Source organism: Zootoca vivipara, chromosome 3 (genome assembly GCF_965207765.1).
Source record: "Zootoca vivipara chromosome 3, rZooViv2.hap1.1, whole genome shotgun sequence".
NCBI classification, from domain to species: Eukaryota; Metazoa; Chordata; class Lepidosauria; order Squamata; family Lacertidae; genus Zootoca; species Zootoca vivipara.
In genome coordinates, this window is record NC_142586.1 from 101,510,269 (window position 1) to 101,532,346 (window position 22,078).

General features: G+C 45.8%; 1 protein-coding gene across 1 annotated transcript; it reads right to left on the minus strand.

Moving 5' to 3' along the window:
- Nucleotides 1-3,615: 3,615 nt before the first annotated feature.
- Nucleotides 3,616-19,988, minus strand: SLC22A7 (solute carrier family 22 member 7). Its single transcript, XM_035110551.1, has 10 exons — nucleotides 19,611-19,988; nucleotides 17,137-17,240; nucleotides 16,168-16,322; nucleotides 13,356-13,524; nucleotides 9,819-9,942; nucleotides 7,812-7,927; nucleotides 7,488-7,702; nucleotides 6,681-6,789; nucleotides 4,856-5,062; nucleotides 3,616-3,685 (listed from the first exon to the last, which is right to left on the minus strand). Exons 1-10 carry the CDS (start codon nucleotides 19,986-19,988, stop codon nucleotides 3,616-3,618), a joined length of 1,647 nt encoding a protein of 548 aa, XP_034966442.1.
- Nucleotides 19,989-22,078: the final 2,090 nt, after the last annotated feature.

The window sequence follows — 22,078 nt, forward strand, 5'->3', positions numbered from 1 at the left end:
AATAGTGTACCAAATGCATTGTGTCAGAGGAAAGGTTTTGTTGTTGTTTTGCAGAAGTGTGTATATTGGACAAAACTGCATGCAAAAATTTGCAAAAATGCTGATGCACTTTCATGAATTTTCATGTTCCACAAACTGACGTGGAAATGTGGAGAGCTGAACTTAAAATTAGAAAAATGAGAACCTGTTCACCCACTGCTACTCCAAAGTATGTGTGTAAAAAGGTTGCAGCCCAAGTCCCCAAGTTTGGGACACTCAAGGCAACTGCTCTGTTGCCCGTCATTTCCCCCCCCCACCAATCTCCAAAATGTTACTTTCTGCAAAGCATTTGGACAGTCTATGAAGAAGCGAAGCATTTCCCCTTTTGATGAAAGAGGAAGAAATGGTCCGGGATGGACCACCTTTCTTCCCATATTAGAAAAAGGTTTAGTTTTGTAATAATCGCCCCTTGGCATTCATTCTCAGTTTAATTTAAAGGAATGGAAATGGAACTCAGGGGTGGGTAGAAACTCTTGGATGAATGGCTTCCCTTAAGTAATCTGTGCTATTACATTAACTTTTCATTGAATGATATATGGTTCAAGGCTAATTGTATTAATTCACAGCGAGGCATTGCAGCAGAACGAAGGGCCTCTGTGCTGCATAAACAGAGCAGAGGGGGCCTGTTACAGATCAATATAATCCTAAAATATTGATTTGCTCTCCTTTTCTCAGAGCAGTGTCCTTGGGGAGGTCAAGGCGCTTTTTGCAAGGTCATTTCCCTTTAAAGGAGAGAGGGAAATGAGAACACAGGGCAAACTCTGAATATTTCAGTTTGTGGCTTCAGGATAATTTAATTTTAAAAAATTCAAGACTGGAAAGAAACTCAGCGAACGTGCTGTACAGTTGAATTAAAAAACAACCCCACCCTACTAAATTATAACAATGTCCCAGTCAGTCAACCATATTTCCCTCTCTGCTCTCATTTTGAAGACATATCAAGCCATATTCTGAAAATTAAAAATAATTGTTTTGATACTATGCAATACTATACTATACGGAGACATTTAAATGTTTCTTTGATTGTCCTTGAATCTTCCTGCCACACTTGCCATTCCCTTCTGCCATACTGGTGTGAAGCATCAACCAAAATGGTCAAAGGCCTGGAAACGATGCCTTATGAGGAATGGCTTAGGGAGCTGGGTATGTTTAGCCTGGAGAAGAGAAGGTTAAGGGGTGATATGATAGCCATGTTCAAATATATAAAAGGATGTCATATAGAGGAGGGTGAGAGGTTGTTTTCTGCTGCTCCAGAGAAGCAGACACGGAGCAATGGATTCAAACTACAAGAAAGAAGATTCCACCTAAACATTAGGAAGAACTTCCTGACAGTAAGAGCTGTTCGGCAGTGGAATTTGCTACCAAGGAGTGTGGTGGAGTCTCCTTCTTTGGAGGTCTTTAAGCAGAGGCTTGACAAGCATATGTCAAGAATGCTTTGATGGTGTTTCCTGCTCAGCAGGGGGTTGGACTGGATGGCCCTTGTGGTCTCTTCCAACTCTATGATTCTATTTTATTTTATTTTAATAATATATTTATTAAGGATTTTCTCAAACAGCAAAACATACAAAAATACAAAACACAAAAAGAGAATGCAAAAAACAGAAAATACAACAATGCAAAAAAATACAAAAAATACAAAAAACAAAAATTCTAACTTATGACCCTTATTATCAATCTATTGACTTCCTCATTCCTCCTCCTTCTGCGATTCTTTGCATATCATCCATAGTAAACTCTAAATCTTATATAGTTTCTAATTATTACTTTAATATAATCTTATTTCTCTATCTTTTACCTCTTATCCTTTTATATTATATCCAAGTCTTACTTCTTAATTAAGTTATCATTTACTTCTAACAATACTTATTTCACAACAATGTATTATCTACAACCTCTATTTTATCTCCCTCACTTCCACTAATTCTAGTCTATTATATGCTTATTCTTTAAATAAATTTTAAATTTCTTCCAATCTTCTTCCACTTCTGCTTCACTTCGATCCCCAACTCTATGATTCTATGATCCTTTTGAGAACCACTGCTGTACACAATGAGCAAGAAATGTTAAATCTAGAGCTGAGAAGTCATTTCCCCCTAAGAAAATGCCTGAGGTTTTTCCGTTACTCAACCCTCCTAGCAAAGAAGGTCACTTTGCAGTTTTTTCTCAATAGCTCACACACACACACACACACACACACACCCTGGAACAAGGTTAGGTTCAGGACGCAATTTTCAATTGTGGCTGAAAACGCAACAGCAAACCCTGAAGAAATAAGAAGGAAGCTGTGCTAGTGCCACGGATGCTACTAATGGTGAGCCCCAGCCCCAAGAAACTGTTGGAGAGATGTGGTGAAAGGGCCCGCCTTACCTCTGCCTGCTAACAGGGTGGAAAATTTTGAGAGGCTGCTAGCATGCAGCTCTAGTAAAATCACGAAAGTAGTTATCCAGTTTGAGAAACACCTTTAGGTAAAAAGGTAAAGGACCCCTGGACAACTATGGGGTTGTGGCGCTCATCTCGCTTTCAGGCTGAGGGAGCCGGCGTTTGTCCACAGACAGATTTCCGGGTCATGTGGCCAGCATGACTTAACTGCTACTGGCGCAACGGGACACCGTGACATAAACCAGAGCGCACAGAAATGCCGGTTACCTTCCCGCCGCAGCAGTACCTATTTATCTACTTGCACTTTTTGGCGTGCTTTCGAACTGCTATGTTGGCAGAAGCTGGGACAGAGCAATGGGAGCTCACCCCATTGTGGGGATTCGAACCGCCAACCGTCTGATCGGCAAGCCCAAGAGGCTCAGACAGGTGGCTGGATCTAGAGTATATCCTGGCATATGGCTAAATCCTATAGATTGTGGTGTTTTGGTGTGTGTGTGTGTGTGTGTGTGTGTGTGTGTGTGTGTGTGACGTGAACCACCCTGAGATCTATGGATGAAGCGTGGTATGCAAATTTAATAAATAATAGTCGTGGGGTGAGATCCAAGCTATACTGAAGCTCACATCTTTGCAACAACTTACCCCTTTCTTTCAGGCCAAAGCCACAGCAGATGCTGACCTCTCATTTTTGGCAGGGTGGTTAGGAAGGGAATGATTACTTGCAAAATATGTGAATTTGAGCCACATTTCTGTACTGTACAGGTGAGGCTTCTGCTGTGTTTCCAATCATGATGTTTGATGCGTGTGGCAATTAAGAAGGAAGAGAACTGACCTGGGAGGGGGTGGTTGCTTCCTGCCTCTACGATCCCAGGTGCCCTTTGCAGTTCAAGAAAATTTTGTGCTACGCCCTTTTTGTTGTGCAAATGACAACACCAGCAATGGTCTGTTAGGGAATGTCCTCGTGAGCCCTGCTTGTAACTCCAGTCGAACCACGAATGAATTAAACAGCTAAGAGCAAGATCTGGAAATCAGTGATCTCACCAACCACTCATCTCCACGCTGAGGAATGACACCAAAGCAGGTTGCACCCTTCACTTTATTGCATTATCAAATCTAAGCCTGCACACCATGTTTGCCCTTGATCACCTCTTCTGCAAGCCCCAAGCCCCCCATTGATAGCTGCATCAACCTCTCAGCAGGTCACTTTTGTAACGACTGCAGAGGCACGACTTCAGACACCTTCCCATGCAGGTGTTTCTTCCTTTCTGAGCTACAGGGAAACAACAAAGAAAAAAATCACTGCTGTTTGCTGAGAAGTGGAGGCTGGTGCATTAGCACGAATGGAGCAGGGTCTCCCACCAGTTAGCTTTCACAAACCCTCCAAGTGTCCCTATTTTCCAGGGACAGTCCTGGATTTACAGAAGCTGTCCTGGTTTCTGATGCGATCTCGGAATGTCTCGCTTTTCCTTAGGGTGTCTCTATTTTCATCGGGGAAATGTTGAAGGATATGGAGTTATGTGATCCCCAAGCCAAGGAGATAACTATACAACCTTTATAAGACATCTGAAGGCAGCCCTGTATAGGGAAGTTTTTCAATGCTTAATGTTGTTGTTGTTGTTGTTGTTGTTGTTGTTGTTGTTATTTATTATATATGTTGGAAGCTACCCAGAGTGGCTGGGGTAACCCGGTCAGATGGGTGGGGTATAAATATTAAATTTGTTGTTGTTGTTGTTGAATAGGACATCCCGATTTTCATCGGAGAAATGTTGGAGGGCATGCCGTGGATGTCTGCATTCTTTATGCTGCAGGAAGTAACAAGAAATACAACTTCTAATATCCATACTATGGTCATACCAGAGTAGAAAAGAGTCTGATAGACCACATGCCAGTCAAAAGATTTGTATCATAGCTACTGATAAAATTGCCAGATGGTGTTGGAGCTCAACTAGTCTCTGACCAGTGGGCTTTCACTGAAGGACGTGTGTCATCATTTTATCATGTTTTTATATACAGTCGTACCTTGGAAGTCGAATGGAATCCATTCCGGAAGTCCATTTGACTTCCAAAATGTTCAGAAACCAAAGTGCGGCTTCTGGTTGGCTGCAGAAAGCTCCTGCAGCCAATCAGAAGCTGTGGAAGCCCCATCGGATGTTCGGCTTCCCAAAGAACGTTCGAAAACCAGAACACTCACTTCAGGGTTTCAATCGTTCGGGAGCTGATGTGTTCGGGAGCCAAGGCGTTCAAGATCCAAGGTACAACTGTATGTTGGAAGTCGCCCAGAGTGGCTGGGGGAACCCAGTCAGATGGGAGGGGTAATGATGATGATGATGATGATGATGAATAGGGTGTGCCTAGTTTCATCAGAGAAATGCTGAAGGGTATATTTTCAGCCAGTCCTCCACCACCACTTCCTGCCCCTCTGCCTCTCCCCGGCTCTCACCTTCGCTTTTCAACATCCTCTACAGTCTCCGGCAGCTCCATGTTTAACGTCTCAGGGAGGAAGAAGGCTGCCGAGCCGCAGAGCACGGCCATGATGCAGTAGATCACTTGGGGCAGAAGCTTCCATAGGCTGTCCAGCATGAAGACGAGAGGAGCCACCGAGCCACCCAGGCGTGCCATGAAGGCGCAGAACCCTTGCCCATTCTGCCTGGAAGCAAGGGAGAGGCATCCCATAAGGCTCAAGTCCTGCAAAGATATGCTGGGCTTGGGATGTCTTTGTTGGACGATCCCATTCTCAGCTTATCGGTCGGGAAAGTGGTAGCTGGGATGTCCACGGACAACTGGAGGAGACCATTGGCAAAATGGCACCTCTTTGGTGGCTCGTTTCATGTAGTGCCTCACTTTAGCAGCAGCAGGGGCTTCCCCTCACTCTGCTCGCTCTGCAGCTCCTTGGGAGGCTGCTGGCTCTTTTTGGAGCTGGAGCCCAGAAAGGGAATCCAGGTGGGTAGGAAAGGGGGATGCATGTTATGGCGGTGTCTCTCCCCCGCCCCTGGAACCCACCCCGCTTCTCCCATGCATTTGTTTGTTTGGTTGTAAGTCTCTTTGGGTTGCCCTGGGCAAGAGAAAGCAACTAACAAATTCAGTTATGAAGAATAATATTAATAAGGGCTGAAGTGACTTGTAAATGTTTAAGCCTTCCTAGCTTAATGCCATATTGAAAATAGAACCGCTGGTATCATAATGGCACAATACTGTATTGGCTTGAATATAAGCCGCATCCGCAAATAAGCTACACCTTTAAATTTCGGCGGCTTGGGGGAGGCTTGGGAACCTTATGCTCCCAAGCTGCTTCCTGGGGGAAGGAGCCGCACCGCTTTGCCGGTGGCGTAAGGTCGTGAATATAAGCCACACTTTAACTTTTCACAATCGGAATTTGGGGGGGGAGGTGTGGCTTATATTCAGGCCAATACGGTACTTATTTAATTTTTAATTTTAATTTTCTTAGTTTCCCAAATTTTAATAAATCAATCCAAATTATTTAAATGTATGTGTGTGTGTATATATATATATATATATATATATATATATATATATATATATATATAGTTTTCCCGCTCCTGTTGCAAACATATGTCCACTTCTTCCTGATGTGGCCACTTCATAATAGCATACAGTGGTACCTCGTGTTACAAACACTTTGGGTTACAGACTCCGCTAACCCGGAAGTAATACCTTGGGTTAAGAACTTTACCTCAGGATGAGAACAGAAATTGTGCTTCAGCGGCGCGGTGGCAGCAGGAGGCCCCATTAGTTAAAGTGGTACCTCAGGTTAAGAACAGTTTCAGGTTAAGAACGGCCCTCCAGAATGAATTAAGTTTATAACCAGAGGTACCACTGTAATACAAATCTATGGTGCGACCACACTTGGAACATTGTGTAACACTCTGGTCCCCTCAACTCATTCACCACATTGGCTATCCCTGAATAAATCAATTGAACATTGCAGCTGTAATTTTTTGGTAAATCATTTTAGAAAATCCAATGATTGGACTGTATTTATTTGGGGTTTGCAGATCCTGAAGGACGGAGGAGCATGCATAAGAAGGTCTAGCACAGGCATCCCCAAACTTCGGCCCTCCAGATGTTTTGGACTACAATTCCCATCTTCCCCGACCACTGGTCCTGTTAGCTAGGGATCATGGGAGTTGTAGGCCAAAACATCTGGAGGGCCACAGTTTGGGGGTGCCTGGTCTAGCATCATGCCACGGCCATGCACAGGCTTCCAGCGGAGTTATCTACGAGCTGAGACAGGAGCTCCTCCTTACCTGAGGACAGTGGGGTAGAGTTCCGAGGAATACAAGAAGATGGTGGTGAAAGCAGCTTCAGAGAATCCTTTGCCTATGATGGCAACCACAGAACGCAAAATCCCCAGCGCTAGGACGAGAAGCAGTTGGAGAGGGTGAAAGGAGCTACTACAAGCAAAACGTTTGCATGTGCAATAGGAAAAATCGGTGCTAAGAATCCTGAGCATGTTGGCACCTCCTGCAACATTGTCATGGATCCCAGAAAGCCACTGCTTTGTTGATGTCCCTGATGGCACAGCTACACTAGCAACTCTCACCTGGCTTCGATACCCATAAATTTGCTCAGGAGGATGCAGGGGCTGAATTCAGTACTCCCACCCTCAAGAAAGATGCCATCCATGATTGTCCCATGAACAGCTCAGAGGTGTGGGGGTTGGAGTTTCATCCTGTAACGCACCCTTTTTGCATGCTCAGAATTTTATTTAGTGAAGTGATCTGGTTGCAACGTAGAGACTTCATTTGCTAGGCCAGGCGGCAGGGCTGTTCCCCCCCCCCCGGCTCCTCCATGTAACCGCAAACACAACTTGGCTGCCTGGCAATGGCAGGATAGCAACTCGGGGACGGCCCTATCGGTAGGCAGAGTGAGGCAGCTGCCTAGGGGTCTTGAGAAGGAAGGGGGGCAGCTTCCCAGGCATTCTTTCTGAGCCCCCTCAGAAGGACAGGGAAGCTGCAACATGATCATTTGCATCCATTTTCTTGGCTTGAACCACGTTTTAAAAGGAAAACCACCACAACAAGAGGCAATAGGAATAAAGCAAAGCTACTTACACCTTGGGACAGCAATGTTGACTCCTATGCATAACCCGGTTAGGATGAGTGACCAGGCCTGGCTCGGCTTCCGTCCAAATCGATTCACCACGAGGTACACAATGAGTTTGGCCGGGATCTCAATGACCCCAAAGACAAACTGCGTCATGTACATGCTCAGGCCGAAGCCAGTGATGTTCAAGCTCATGCCGTAGTAGGAAAAAGCCACCCCAAACCTGAAGGGGAGGGAGATAAAGAGGTGGGCGGAGGAACCCCAGACTCAGGCCCAGAGAGGACGTCAACCCACGGGTGAGGTGAGGAGGGAGAGAGAAAGAGGTGTCTCACCACACGGCCCCCATGCAAAAGGAGATTTTCCTCAGCATCGGTGTTCGGAAGATGCTCACGTAAGAATAACTCCCACCTAGCTTCTGCTCTACCATGGCTGCTGTCTTGCTCAGCATCTGAAGAAGGGAAGAAGAAGAAGAAGAAGAAGAAGAAGAAGAAGAAGAAGAAGAAGAAGAAGAAGAAGAAGAAGAAGAAGAAGAAGAAGAAGAGGAGGAGGAGGAGGAGGAGGAGGAGGAGGAGGAGGAGGAGGAGGAGGAGGAGGAGGAGGAGGAGAGGAAGAAGGAGGAGGAGGAGGAGGAGGAGGAGGAGGAGGAGGAGGAGGAGGAGGAGGAGAAGAAGAAGAAGAAGAAGAAGAAGAAGAAGAAGAAGAAGAAGAAGAAGAAGAAGAAGAAGAAGAAGAAGAAGAAGAAGAAGAAGAAGAAGAAGAAGAAGAAGAGTAGTTTGGATTTGATATCCTGCTTTATCACTACCCGAAGGTCTCAAAGCGGCTAACATTCTCCTTTCCCTTCCTCCCCCCACAACAAACACTCTGTGAGGTAAGTGGGGCTGAGAGACTTCAAAGAAGTGTGACTAGCCCAAGGTCACCCAGCAGCTGTATGTGGAGGAGCGGAACGCGAACCCGGTTCCCCAGATTACGAGTCTACTGCTCTTAACCACTACACCACACTGGCTCTCAGGAGTGGAGGACTTCCTCCTGGTAGACCATTTGGTCCACTGTCTCCCATCCTGGCTCCGCCCCCTGTGGCTATTCGGCTTGAAAAAAAGCTTTCCATTGTCACCAATGGGGTTCCCCCTGCTCCAAGCCTAATTGCTAACCAGTGGGGGGTTTTCTGGGGCTGTTGTAGCACATGGGGAGCAATTAGGCATGAAGAAATCTTCCACTGACACACATACAAATTATCAGAATTCGCTATTGGCTTGCATGAGCGACAGCAGACAACTCAGTGGGGAATTGTCTCTCGTTCTCCCTCCACTAGTAAACCCTGTTGCATCAGGAGAAAGTAAAAACAGAAACAAAACTGGGTCTGAAAGCCCCACATTTTAAAATAATAATAATAATAATAATAATAATAATAATAATAATAATAATAATAATAATAATTTATTATTTATACCCCGCCCATCTGGCTGGGCCTCCCCAGCCACTCTGAGAGAGAGAGCACGCAAATGTCAGATATTATTCATATTCTTCAGGTCTCTGGCTCAAACCATTTCTGTAGCAGGATTTTGAATATTTAAACAGGCTTTAATTGCTCGGTGTTTGTTTTATTTATAATGGTTTACCCCCATCTTTCTACCCACAAAGGCACCCTCCCACAAGGCAGCTCGTAATATGCATGGAATTAAAATCCAACGGAGTCTGCATTGATAGTATAAAGTACAAATGTAAGAAAACATCATTCAGTCTTGTAGGATAAAAATTAACAAATGGATCCTAATACATTGAAAAAGGGAGGGAGGGGGCACCCTGAGAATGAGGGTGAGGGTGAAATTGTGGAAGCAAAGCAAGGCTGAACAACTCTGTAGCAACGCTACGATATCTGGTTTTCAACATTGCGATAAATCGCTAGCTAAACGTTATGATATACTGATATTATCACGATGGCTGAAATAAGGATGGTGCTATGCAGAGGCCTGGGCTGGCTTCACGGTTTTTCCTGCATTGTGATTTTCACATAGTGCACTCACACATACATACATCATGATTTGTGATATCCGAAAAACAGACTCTGGGCAGGCAGCCCTCACCGCTGTTCCATGTTGCAGTCTGTGGCATTTTCCATGGCAGTAGCAGTTGGTGGTATAGGGGTGTGTGTGTGTTCTCCAATCACGTCTCTTCATTATTAGTTCCCGATGCCCCTACTCAGTGCTATTTTTCTAGAAAAGGGGGTTTCCGGAACTCTTCATAAACACCTCCCTTGTTCTCTTAGAATGGCAATGGTGCCCACCACTGTGTTCTGGTGAGTTCCGGCTGAAAAAATAAAATAAAGCCCTGCCCCATCTCACCTCAAGGTTAATCTTGGCAGCAAACTCCTTTCGTCCATTCATTTTGGCACAAGCTTGCAAATGCCCGCGAGCTTCCTTCAGCTTCCCTTTGGCCAGCAACCACCTGGCAGATTCTGGGACCCACCTGTTAAAAGAGAAAATGATCAGGTTGTGAGATACATTGCCCATATCCTCCAGCTTATTTTGAAAACCCCTAAGGCCACGTCGCGCAATACGTTGAAAGCCAGTCTAATTCCACTTTAAATGGTCGTGGCTTCCCCCAAAGAATCCTGGGAACGATAGATTGTTAAGTGTGTGGAGAGTTGTTAGGAGACCAATGTTTCCCTTCACAGAGCTACAGTTCCCAGAGTTCCTTGGGAAAGGGGATCAGTTGTTAAACCACTCTGTGAAGGGAGTAAGGGTCTGCTTAGGGTTATCTGATTTATTAGTAGTAGTATTGTTATTACCATTGATTTATTATAATCCTAGAATCCTAGAATGATAGAGTTGGAAGGGACCCCAAGCGTCTTCTAATCTAGCCCAACCGCTTGCAGTGCAGAAATCTCAGCTAAAGCATCCATGACAGACTGCCACCTCACCTCTGCTTTAAAACCTCCAAGGAAGGAGAGTCCACAACCTCCTGAGGGAACTGTTCCATTAATCATCTTCTAAACTGCCATCTCAAGGTCATTTACACATAATTAAAAATGCTTAACAGCACAAAAAATATCAAATACATTTAAAAACAAGTCTAAAACCTTAACAAGTAGACACATGTGGCAAAGGCCCATTTACCCAGCTGGGGAAGCCTGTCAGAACAAAAAAAATATCTTCAATTGCTTCTGGAAAGAGCAGGTATTGGGCACCTGTTGTTTCTCAACAGGAATGCTATTCCACAGTGATCTGCTGGGTTTATCAGGCATAAGGTGGTCTCTCAGGTAACATTTTCCTCAGCTGCAGAGGACATTATATGTTAGTACCAACACCTTGAACGTGGGGCCTGGGGCACCTCCATTAGTCCAAGGTTATAGCTTCCTAAGGATGCTTTTCACTAAAAAAAATGGTGGGGGGGAGTAAGCCATAAACCTTGGCATATACTGCGTCCAAAACATGTAAGCAGCATGAGGAGGCATGATAATTGTTAGTTTCTCAGTTCTAGGAGTGGGGAGGTGGGATTCTGAAACATACTATCTCGCTGCCTGTCACCCAGGTTCTAGTTCAGCCTGAACATTCAGCTCTTGGCGAAGGAGCAACTTGGTGAACTATTACTTATACAAGATGCCGGTGCGTGTGGATTTGACATTTGGCTCCAGGTGTCAGATGGCTCATTTCACTTCATACCAAACGTGCTGGACACAGATTAACATAGATTGACACCCTTCTATTAATGTGTACTGGTGCCTGTGTTGGATGCAAAGTGCACAAGTCAAAGAGGCAAGACCCCTTGATGTCTTCTTCGCAGGCACTGGCTGCATGAATACCACACATTTAAAGCACATTCCTGCCCCCAAAGTATCCTGGGGACCGTAGTTTACCCTGAACAGAGCTGCAGTCCCAAACACCTTAGCAAACTACAGTTCCCAGAATCCTTTGCAGGGGTGCTATAAATGTATGTTGTGCTTGCAGCCACTGTTACCTAACGTAATTCTGGTGGGAAAGTTGAGAGGGCAAAGTTCCCAGAGGGAAGGTTTGACGGGTGGGACCAGAGCGCTCGGGGGGGGGGGGAGAGACTCCAGAGGAGGCAGCACAGGCTCCACAGCTGAGCAGCTCAAGAGGAGAGGGTGCTCTGCCAGCCCCATCACCCCAACAGCGAAGGGGGGGGGGGAAGAGGTGCAAAGAGAGGAGGAGATTTCAAGATGCCAAGGGCATTTTGTTGGCGAAAGTCCCGATGGGCAGTGCTTCCGGATTCTGATTCGGACTAGGACAGTCATGGATTTTGATGCTCTGTCTTGTACATATGTATATAATAAAAATCTGCAAAAACCAGGCACAGAGTTTGGAGCGTCTTACTCGTGAGAAAGCAACCAGCATCATTACATGTACACTTTGGGGGTTCGTGTGAAGAATTGGATGTCGCCTTGTACGCCTCCTTCTGGCAACTCCTGCAGCCAAGGCTGGTGCCAAACGTATTGCTGTGCTTTCCTTTGGACCACACCAGCGAGGCCAAGAGAGGGTCTTGTCATCTGGGCAACCCAGGACCTCTATACACACTGGCCAGGCTTGTGCCCCAAAGAGGTCACTTCAGTGCTGCTAACGCAGCAGTTTGACTTCACCCCTTGAGGCACACTCCATTTTCTCTCAAGACAGATGGATGCCAACAACAACAGGTTGAGTTGTTAATAGGAAACCAGGGTTTCCTGGTTTGCTGAAGCTACTTACGCCAAAGGAGGAACAAAGTGGGAGTCATCAGGCAGCATACACCAGCAAATGTCTCATTCCTTATAAACCATGAATGATGACCCTTGGGGCCTCTCCCAACTCCACAATTCCATGATCCTATTGCTATCCAGATGGGTTAGCCAAACTTATCTTTCCTCCACTCTTTCCAGGCATGCAGTGGCGGAGGAAACTGCTCGGGCGCCTGGGGAAGCTGCCCATAGGGGCAGGACGCACCGCAGGGCCTCCGGAGTCTGCCTGCCTCCTCCCACTCAGCAGCCCTACAGCTGGGGAGGCAGTAGGTGGCCCGTTTGGGCAGCGTGGAGCCTGTACCCGCCCAAGCCAGGAGAGACACGGTGGCTTGGATGCGCTGCAGGCCCCGCGGTGAGTGCCACCCGGCATTTTGTCACCCTCCTCAGTGGTGACACCCAGGGAGGCCCGCACCCACCACACACCCCTTCCCCTGCTCCTGCAGGCATGGTCCACAATATAAATCTCCATGTCCGAGCTCCTTTGTTTCTACTTTCCGCTGGAGCTTTCTCCACTAAAACCCTCTCTTTAAAGCTCAATCGGAGCAAATGTCAATCTGCAGAAAAGCCAAATTGGTGTTTGCTCTGGTTCAGCTTTAAAAAGTGGGTTTTCGTGGGGATGCTTAGGGCAAAAAAAAAAAAATTAAAAAAATGGGGGGGGGACCTGTTTGGACAAGGAGCATTAAAGCACAGATCTCTGTCTGGAAAGTGAGTAGCAAAAGGCAAGTCTGGATCGGGCCAGACTGTAGAGCAACAAAAGCAGGACAAAATAATAACCCAGAGCACTTGTGGCATAAAAACTTCTGCAGGAAGTTATGGGATATGCACTTAATGGAATTGATGCTTTAGGCCTGCCCCAAGACTTTTGCAGGCTCAAAGAGTATTGAGTGCAAATCATAATGAATGCACATTAAAAAATGATGTCTGGAGGGCCCCACAAGCCCAGAGCAGGTTGCAAATTAAAACAAACCCATACAAATGCTAAAAACAAAACAGACGGTTGCAACCAGCCAACCGAACAAAGCATCTATAGTAGCCCTGAAGTCTGCTATAAGCCAGTGTGCCTAGCTAGGTTTCCAGCTGGTTCTGTGAAGAAGATGCCCTTGAGGAAAGGCAGAACCACAAGCCATCATGCAAGGTTAGTTTCACCCACCACATAGAGACCACGCCCACCGCACATGGCAAAGTAACAGCAAAGAGCAGCCACCGCCAGTCTCGCACCAGGTAGGCGATCAGAGCGAGAAGCATATTCCCCATGCTCCAGAAGATGCTGGTTATGATCCCAGAAACGGTACGATGCTGGATGTCTACCCATTCCATGCCTGGAACATAGAAATGGAGTTTAGCACACAGACAGACATACACTTGATTGTGACAGCCCAAAGAGAACAGACCTAGATCTTGCTGCCCAGACCCATTGTTTGTATTAAGCCTTCATCTAACCATCGCCTATGTTTGGAGTGAAGCAGCAATGCTCAGTAAAAGAGGCCAAGTCAGCTGCAGTGTCTTTGTTTTCTGGTGGAGACTGGCTTTTGCACCGCTTCTAAGCTAGCCTCTTTTTAAGGACTTGAACCTTGCGGTGCACATAGCAGCTGCAAGGACAGCTCTGTTGGTGCCAGATAGAAAGATAGATAGATGATAGATAGATAGATAGATAGATAGATAGATAGATAGATAGATAGAGTGGTCCGTCGACTTAAGAACTTAATCTGTTCTGAAGGCACATTCGTAGGTCGAAAAGTTCATAAGTCGAAAAGTGGTTTCCCATAGGGAAAAAAATATTCGGAAAAATCCATAAGTCGAGGAAACCGCATTTAAAACCGCCAACGGTTTCCGTTTGGATGTAGAAAAATCCGTAAGCGTGCGGCCATTTGTCCCGTTCGTAAGTCGAAAACTTCGGATGTCGAGTAATTCGTAAGTCGAGGGGCCACTGTAGATAGATAGATAGATAGATAGATAGATAGATAGATAGATAGATAGATAGATGATAGATAGATAGATAGATAGATAGATAGATAAATAGATAGATAGATAGATAGATAGATAGATAGATAGATAGATAGATCTGATAGGGGCAGATCAACTATGAAACTAATGAAGCTTAAGTTTCAGGGCCCTTAATCCTGGAGGGACCCCAGACATTACTTTAGTCCACATCGCTTAACAAATTTGGGTCTAGTAGACCCAATTTGAGTTGTGCAACTCAGATTGATTGATTGTTATATATATTTCAACAAGTTTGAGAGTCAGTAGCACGGATGTTGTAACAGTTCTAAAGGTGTGGAGATCTACTATGCAACAACCATATCGGAGAAGATAACTGTGGATACCCAGACCTTGTTGGTTGTTAAGGGGACCCCATAACAGTTCGAGTTTCAAAAATGTAGGTCCACCACTCACTCACTCTGTGTCTCTGCATATACACTGAGGTCCACCAACTGGAAGCAGGCAGAATATAGTGGCTGAGGGGGAAGACACAGGATCAAAGAACACGTTGCCTCTGGCCCAAGATGCTGTTTTCATTGGCAGTAGAACTGAGTCCTTTTACCCCTGACCATACCTGCCAAGTTGCTGTCAGAGAAATAAGGGACCGGCCGGAAATAGCAGACCGGAAGTAGCGCTGCCGCCATTTTGGAACTGGGCGGAGCATGCTCAGAAGTGACTTTTGATGCTGCTTTGCCCAGTTCCAAAATGGCCACCGCGTCAGAAGTCGCTCTGCAGCCATTTTGGAACTGGGCAGAGCAGCATCAAAAGTCGCTTCTGAGCATGCTCCGCCCAGTTCCAAAATGGCCGCCGCGCCAGAATAAACCGGAAAAAAACAAAAAATAATCCGTTTTTTCAGCTAGGAACAGCTGGAAAAACGGGGATTTCCCGGGGAAAACAGGAGACTTGGCAGCTATGCCCCTGACCTCACAATTGGCAGATGCAGATTTAGGGGAGTGCAACTGGTTTGGTTGCACTGGCCGCAGAGCCTTGGGGGTTCTGTAGGGGGTGCTACAAGTAAACTGGAAGGTGAGGAATGGGCCCCCTGGATTTTGGCATCACACAGGGCACTGCTGAAATTTGAGAGCCCAAGGTCCACACAGCTCCTGGTGGTTCCCCACCTCAGCCAAGCTTTGGGTCAGGCAGGACCTGATTCTGAATGTGTCTCTTGAAACTACATATGGTGATTCAGCACATGGGCGTACCCAGCATGGGGCAGGGGGCAGCTGCCCCCCCAGAAGCAGGGCAGCTGGAGAGGGCAGGCAGGCTGAAGCAAAACGGCAGCAGCGGCAGCGAAGCTGCCTCCGTTGAAAAAAAAACCTGGACCTGGACCTGGGCTAACTTCAGCCTACACTCCTTCAAGTCACAGCGAGCACAGCACAGAAAGTGCTGCCCCACAATGCTCTGCGGCACCTCATTTGCCTCATTTTAGTCACTGCTGCCATTAAAGGAGCAGGCGAGGCAGGAGTACAAGCGTGGGTGGCTCCATGTGCTGCCTTGTAAATGACCCCCTTTTCTCTGGGGTGTGCGGACATTGACCATGCCTCCTGGGGGGATCCTGGCCACGTCATTGCCAGCTAGCCAATCGGGTGGCTGGGGGGCGTGGCTGGTGTGCCCCCCCCCAGCATTGATCCTGGGTACGTCCATGATTCAGCATGTCCTCGTTCAACTTATGTTTTCAAAGGTGGTTCAATATATGTGCTGTTGCACCGCAGGGGAAGGGGAGAGGGCATCAAAGTCCTCTGCATTGCTTAACAAATTTCCAGATCATGGGGACTGTGACCTTTTTCGCTTTTGCTTTTTGCTACAGAAAAAGTAGAGATTCCTAACACACCCAGTTCTGTGCTAGAACCCAGAATCACAAGCTTACAAGGTGAAATCATGGGCATTTGGGATATACTTGATTCCTGCACATATCTTCCGCAAAGGTTCCCAGCTCTACGGCTACAACTTATCAGCCTTGAAACTCTTGTTGTGCTTACCCAGAGGCACCACGATGAGAGAGAGGCCACAGATAGACATGCCTGTCAGGGTCCGCATGACCGCCAGCATACTGTATGTAACAGACGCAGAACTCACCATCCCACAAATCAGGGTGCACACATAGGACACCAGGAGCATGGTCTTCCGGCCGAACCTGCCACAACACCACGGAGGAGGAAAATGTTTTTGTTTTTGTTTTGTTAAAAGGATCTTTATTTCAATTCTTTAAAACATTACAAAATATAACAAAAACAAAAAAAAGATTTACAAAATGTAAAGAAACCGAAAAAGATATAAGAATATCAAAAGCAAAACATAAAAATAAATGCTCAAAATAAAGTTTAATCCAAACTTATACTCCACACAATACACATCAAATGATATACAAAAAGTTTAAATCAAGATGAAATCAAATCACAAAATTTCAAAAAGAAAACAGGGGGGGGGGAGAAAAATTTAAAATGCTTCCGATTGCTAGCATATCGCTTCCTATAGCTTTCACCCGTCTTAACTCGCTTTCTTAAAATTCCTTTATTTGAACCACCTACCACAGGTGTGCCTTCTTCCTTTGTCTAATAAATATCTCTCTTTATACGTTACTTAACTTAAGCAAATCACCAGATCTGTTTTTATACCTTCTTTTTTCAGAAGGTATACAGTGCAGGATTGGCAAGTAAAAATAACAGAATTTGTGAATTTAGCCAAAATGACTGCAGCCATAAGGAACATCTGTAGACCAGAACTTCCCTCACCTGATGCTATCCAGATGTTGATGGACTACAAGTCCCATCATCCCTGGCCATGCTGGCTGGGACTGATGGGAGTTGGAGTCCAAATATCTGGAAGGCATCCTGTTAGGGAAGACTGCCATAAAGTGTGGGGGATCAAATTGGGCAGGTAAAGGTGTTTGTCATGTGAAGACAGACAGAACAAAAGGTTTCAATAAGGAAGAAGCGTGAGAAGATTACCTGTCTGACAGGTAGCCAAAGATGAGAGCTCCAAGCATGACGCCAATGAAGAAGAAGGTTGCTGTGGCGTGATTCAGCTCTTTTTGCTCACAGACCAAGTCCCACTGGAACAAAGGACCCAGAGCAGCATTTAGAATACCTAGAGGCAGCTTGATTCAAGGTTGCCACCATTTCCCCCCAGCGGGACTCCTGTGTGCCTTAAATACACAGACAAGGATTTTGGAACATAAACACAGGGTTAATTTCAAATAGATCTGCTTTATTAATCAAAACTGCAGCAATGCCACTAACTACACTAGGTAAAGTATGGAAGAGCAATTTTGAATTGCCTATGTCAGGTGTGTGGAATCTTTGGCCTGCCAGATGTTGCTGAACTACAACTCCCATCAGCCCCTGCAAGCCAGGCCAATGGGATGGGATGTGGTAATAATAATAATAATAATAATAATAATAATAATAATAATAATAATAATACCCCGCCCATCTGGCTGGGCTTCTCTCTCCTGATAGCCAGCAGGTGAAAACAGCCTATTAAATCTATGTCCTATACAGGGAAGTTTTTAATGTTTGATGTTTTAATGTGTTTTTATATTCTGTTGGAAGCTGCCAAGAGTATTAAGCTAATGAATTGTTGTTGTTGTTGTTGTTGTTGTTGTTGTTGTTGTTGTTATTCTCCACCCCCATCGTTCTGCCCAGACACTGAGGTCCAGCCATAGCTGCCAAGTTATCCCTTTTTTAAGGGAAATTCCCTTATGCTGAATAGGCTTCCTCGTGAGAAAAGGGAAAACTTGGCAGCTATGGGTCCAGCGCTGAGGGCCTTCTGGTGGTTCCCTCATTATGAGAAGCCAAGTTGGAGGGAACCAGGCAGAGGGCCTTCTCGGTAGTGGCACCCGCCCTGTGGAACGCCCTCCCATCAGATGTCAAAGAGGAAAACAGCCACCAGATTTTTAGAAGACATCTGAAGGCAGCCCTGTTTAGGGAGGCTTTTGATGTTTAATAGATTATTTTATTTTATTTTTCTGTTGGAAGCCGCCCAGAGTGGCTGTGGAAACCCAGCCAGATGGGCGGGGTATAAATATATTATTATTATTATTCAGTGGCAATAAGGGGAAACTCTTTTACCTCTTTATATTTTGAGTTTGGACACATATAGCTTCCCACCCAGGCATTTGAATGATGCATTCTGAACACTGCAATAAAGGTGCAGGTTCAATCTATCAAGTTGATTAAAATCAGGACTTTCTCAATTAGATAATATCTACCAAATAAGCTAGAGCTATGACTACCCAGGTGTCAACTGCATGTACTTCATTCTTAAGTATAAATTCAATTTTGAACATTTTAAATATGTGAGTATCTTTCTTCAGGGATGCTTTTGAATGGCAGCTAAAGGTGGCAAGTGTATTAATTGAATTGCAGTTAATTTTCAACTCCCTCGTAACCACAGTAAAGCTTGGAGTTTATAATCAACTAAAAGGGCTGCTAATTCTCTAACAAGTATAATGAAGTATGTGATTTGTTGTCACTTTCTAAGGAGTTTTTTTGTACAATCTTACAGGGCTAAAGACCTTCAGTTTACAATTACAATCATAAAAACGATTTCAACCGGTGGGTGTGGAATGGGTGAAAATATCACAATATCATTGATCATTATCATTATTTTACACTTTCTGGATGCCCCGCGATCATATTATAAAGTAGTTGTGTCCTATGCTACAAAACAAGCACTGCTGCAAGTTTCTTTTCATTTTCCAATGTACTTCTTATCAATAAATAAAACCGTTGTGGCGCAACCAAATTTTTATTCTGAAAATGTGGCCCAGGGGGGAAAAGTCGGAGAACCACTGCTTTAGTGAGTGAGGAGGACTTGGTTCTTATTGAAATTTTTACTGGATGAGCATTTTGTTTTGATCACTGTGTTATATCCCTCCCACCCCTGGTTTTAAATTGCTTTTATTTGTTATGATTTAGTCACTTTGATATTTTTTTATAATGTATAAAGCAACTGATAAAGGAAATAAAGATCATGGTGATAAATACAGTGGAACCTCGGTTTACGAACACCTCAGTTTACGAATTTCCGGTTTACGAACGCCACGGACCCATCTGGAACGGATTAATTCACTTTCCATTACTTTCAATGGGAAAGTTCACTTCAGGTTAAGTACGCTTCAGGTTAAGTACAGACTTCCGGAACCAATTGTGTACTTAAACCGAGGTACCACTGTAATGTATTTATTTATTGCCTTTTTCTCCAGGGAGCTCAATGTGGTCTTCATAGTTCCCCCCCTCCTCTCCCCCACAAGAACCCTGTAGATTAGACTGAGACCGGCCAGTAATGAGCCAAAGGTCACCCAGTGAGCCTTATGGCCAAGTATATATTTCTCTCTGCTCAATTCCAAAAGAGTCCATTCTTTTGCACTCCTTTGCAGTTTCAGATGGCCCCAAAACGTATAGGAAGATGCTAGGCTTACCTGGGTAGCTATGGTGGAAGTGAACTGGGACCGATTATAAACCCACCCATTCTGGCAGCTCTGGACCGATGTGCCATTGGTCAACTCTTGGGAGGAGTTGAGCAGGAGGTGGAACTGAGGCTCCGAAAACATCTCACAGGAGCTGAAGGCTTCTTCCGAATCCCTCGGGATGCTGATGAGCAGCACCTCTGCCTTGGTGAGGTTGGCAAAGCGGTCCTGATGCGGGATGGCGCAGTGATGAGCCGGGGTGGCCGCAAGGAAGTTATGCAGGAGGAAATGGAGAGGGAGGAAGAGCCTCGGGAGGCAGAGCAGGAGCAAAATGAGGACCTGGAATTTGCCAAAGCCTCCAGCCTCGCACAAGAGGTCTTCGAAATTCATCTTTGCCAAGGCCCTTGCTTGCTCGTAGGGGTCAAGGTGCCGCAGGAGGGATCCCCTACAACTCTTCTGCTCCACAAGAGCAGGAAGCCATGACTTTTCATGCCGTCATCCGTGTGGACTTTGAGATCGTGGATCTGGCCCTCACCGGTAGGGGCTGAGCCAAGGGGCCTTTCGCTTGAGCCAAAGGACCTTTCGCTTTCTCTGTCCCAGGGAAATGGCGAGGGCAGTGCCATGGAGCAGGAGAATGTTTAACGCAACAACGCTTAGCAGTTGACAAGTAACCTTTAGTGCTGCTGCAGGGAAGCAGGCTAGAAATTAAATATATTATGGTTACCCGCCACTTCTTGCCCCCAAAGTTAACCTTTAGTCAATGCATATCAGCAACTGTTGAGGCCAGAGTCACAGTCTCCTACCAATAAAGCTTTTCTTCTGGAAGATTGCACCTAAAATGATTCGTTTCTGCCCCAGACAAATGACCTAACCTGGGCATGCAGGCGAGGTCAAAAAGCCTAGATGGGGACCAATATGCTCCATAGGTTTTATTGCCCTGCCCCATGGAAAGGGACTTAATTTTGCTTGGGGTTGTCTTCCGGGGCAAGGGGGAATATGCAGCCTTGAAACAAGCGACAAGCCCAGGCTGTCTGCAGGCTGAAGACCCCCAAAATTGCACAGCCATTTTACAGAACTGGTTGCGGATGGCGGCTCCCACTGCTGCAGAAATAAAGGGTTGTTTTGTCCCCGAACCTTTATTTCTGCTTCAGATCCTTGCCCAGCTGACCATTGCACCTGTGCCTCTAGCAGCATCTTGCAGAAGATGGTGAAACCATTTATATCCATACCAGAGATTTCTGTAGGTAAAAAGCCTGCAAAATGCATAGGAAAAGGCGGGGTTAATTTCCCCCTGGTGATTTGGCAATTCTGTATGTGTCTTCAATGGTGTGTTTTTCAACCACTTTCCCTCCAGGGTTGCGGGAGCTGACTACTGTAGCTGTAGGGCTGACTACTTGGGCTGCAGGAATTAGCAGGTGAAGATGTTTGGTCTTGCCATGAAAAGCTTTTCTAGCTGAACAATTAATCGGCGTTAAACATACTAGAGCAGGCCAGGCTGTTTGGCTTTCTACTAGGCGGCTGGCAACAGCTCTGGTCAGCTGGCACCAAAAACCCACCAGGCCACCCTTCCTCCAAGGATAATACATGCTTCAGGTTACGTGGAGGGACAGGGCTTGGCTCAAAGTCACCCAGGGGGCTTTGTGGCTGCGAGGGGAATTGGATCTGTGTCTCCTCAGTCCTGGTCTGACTCTCTAAACAACTATACTACACACAGGAGGGGCACTATATAAGCATGTTTGCAAAGCATGTTCTATAAGCTGGGTGCCACAGCAGAGGAGGCTGTGCCTCTGGATGGTGGGGGCACCTGCAGAAAACCTCAGCTAATGATCCCACTACTCAGGCAGCTTTTCTTGCCGGGGTGGCGCTGTGGTCTAAACCACTGAGTCTCTTGGGCTTGCCAATCAGAAGATCGGCGGTTCGAATCCCCACAATGGGGTGAGCTCCTGTTGCTCGGTCCCAGCTCCTGCCAACCTAGCAGTTCAAAAGCATGCCCAAAAGTGCAAGTAGATAAATAGGTACCGCTCCGGAGGGAAGGTAAACGGCGTTTCTGTGCGCTGCTCTGGTTTCGGTGTTCCGTTGCGCCAGAAGCAGCTTAGTCATGCTGACCACATGACCCAGAAAAACTGTCTGTGGACAAACGCCGGCTCCCTTGGCCTGTAAAGCGAGATGAGCGACGCAACCCCAGAGTCGTCTGTGACTGGACTTAACTGTTAGGGATCCTTCACCTTTTTTTAGGCCAAGACTAGCACTTTTAATTGCGATAAATGGAAAGTGAACTTCTTTCAATGTGATTTTTTTTAAAAAAATAGCACTAACACGTAATATTTACATCTATCTGGACCACAAAAAGCAGCTCCCAAACGAGGTAAACCTACAAATCTCATAAGTTATCGCGGAGTCTCAACAACTAAGCAGCAAATGAGGAGGAAGCCTTGGGAGTCAGTGCTTCTAAATTTATTGGGGGTTTTACCCTCTTCCTT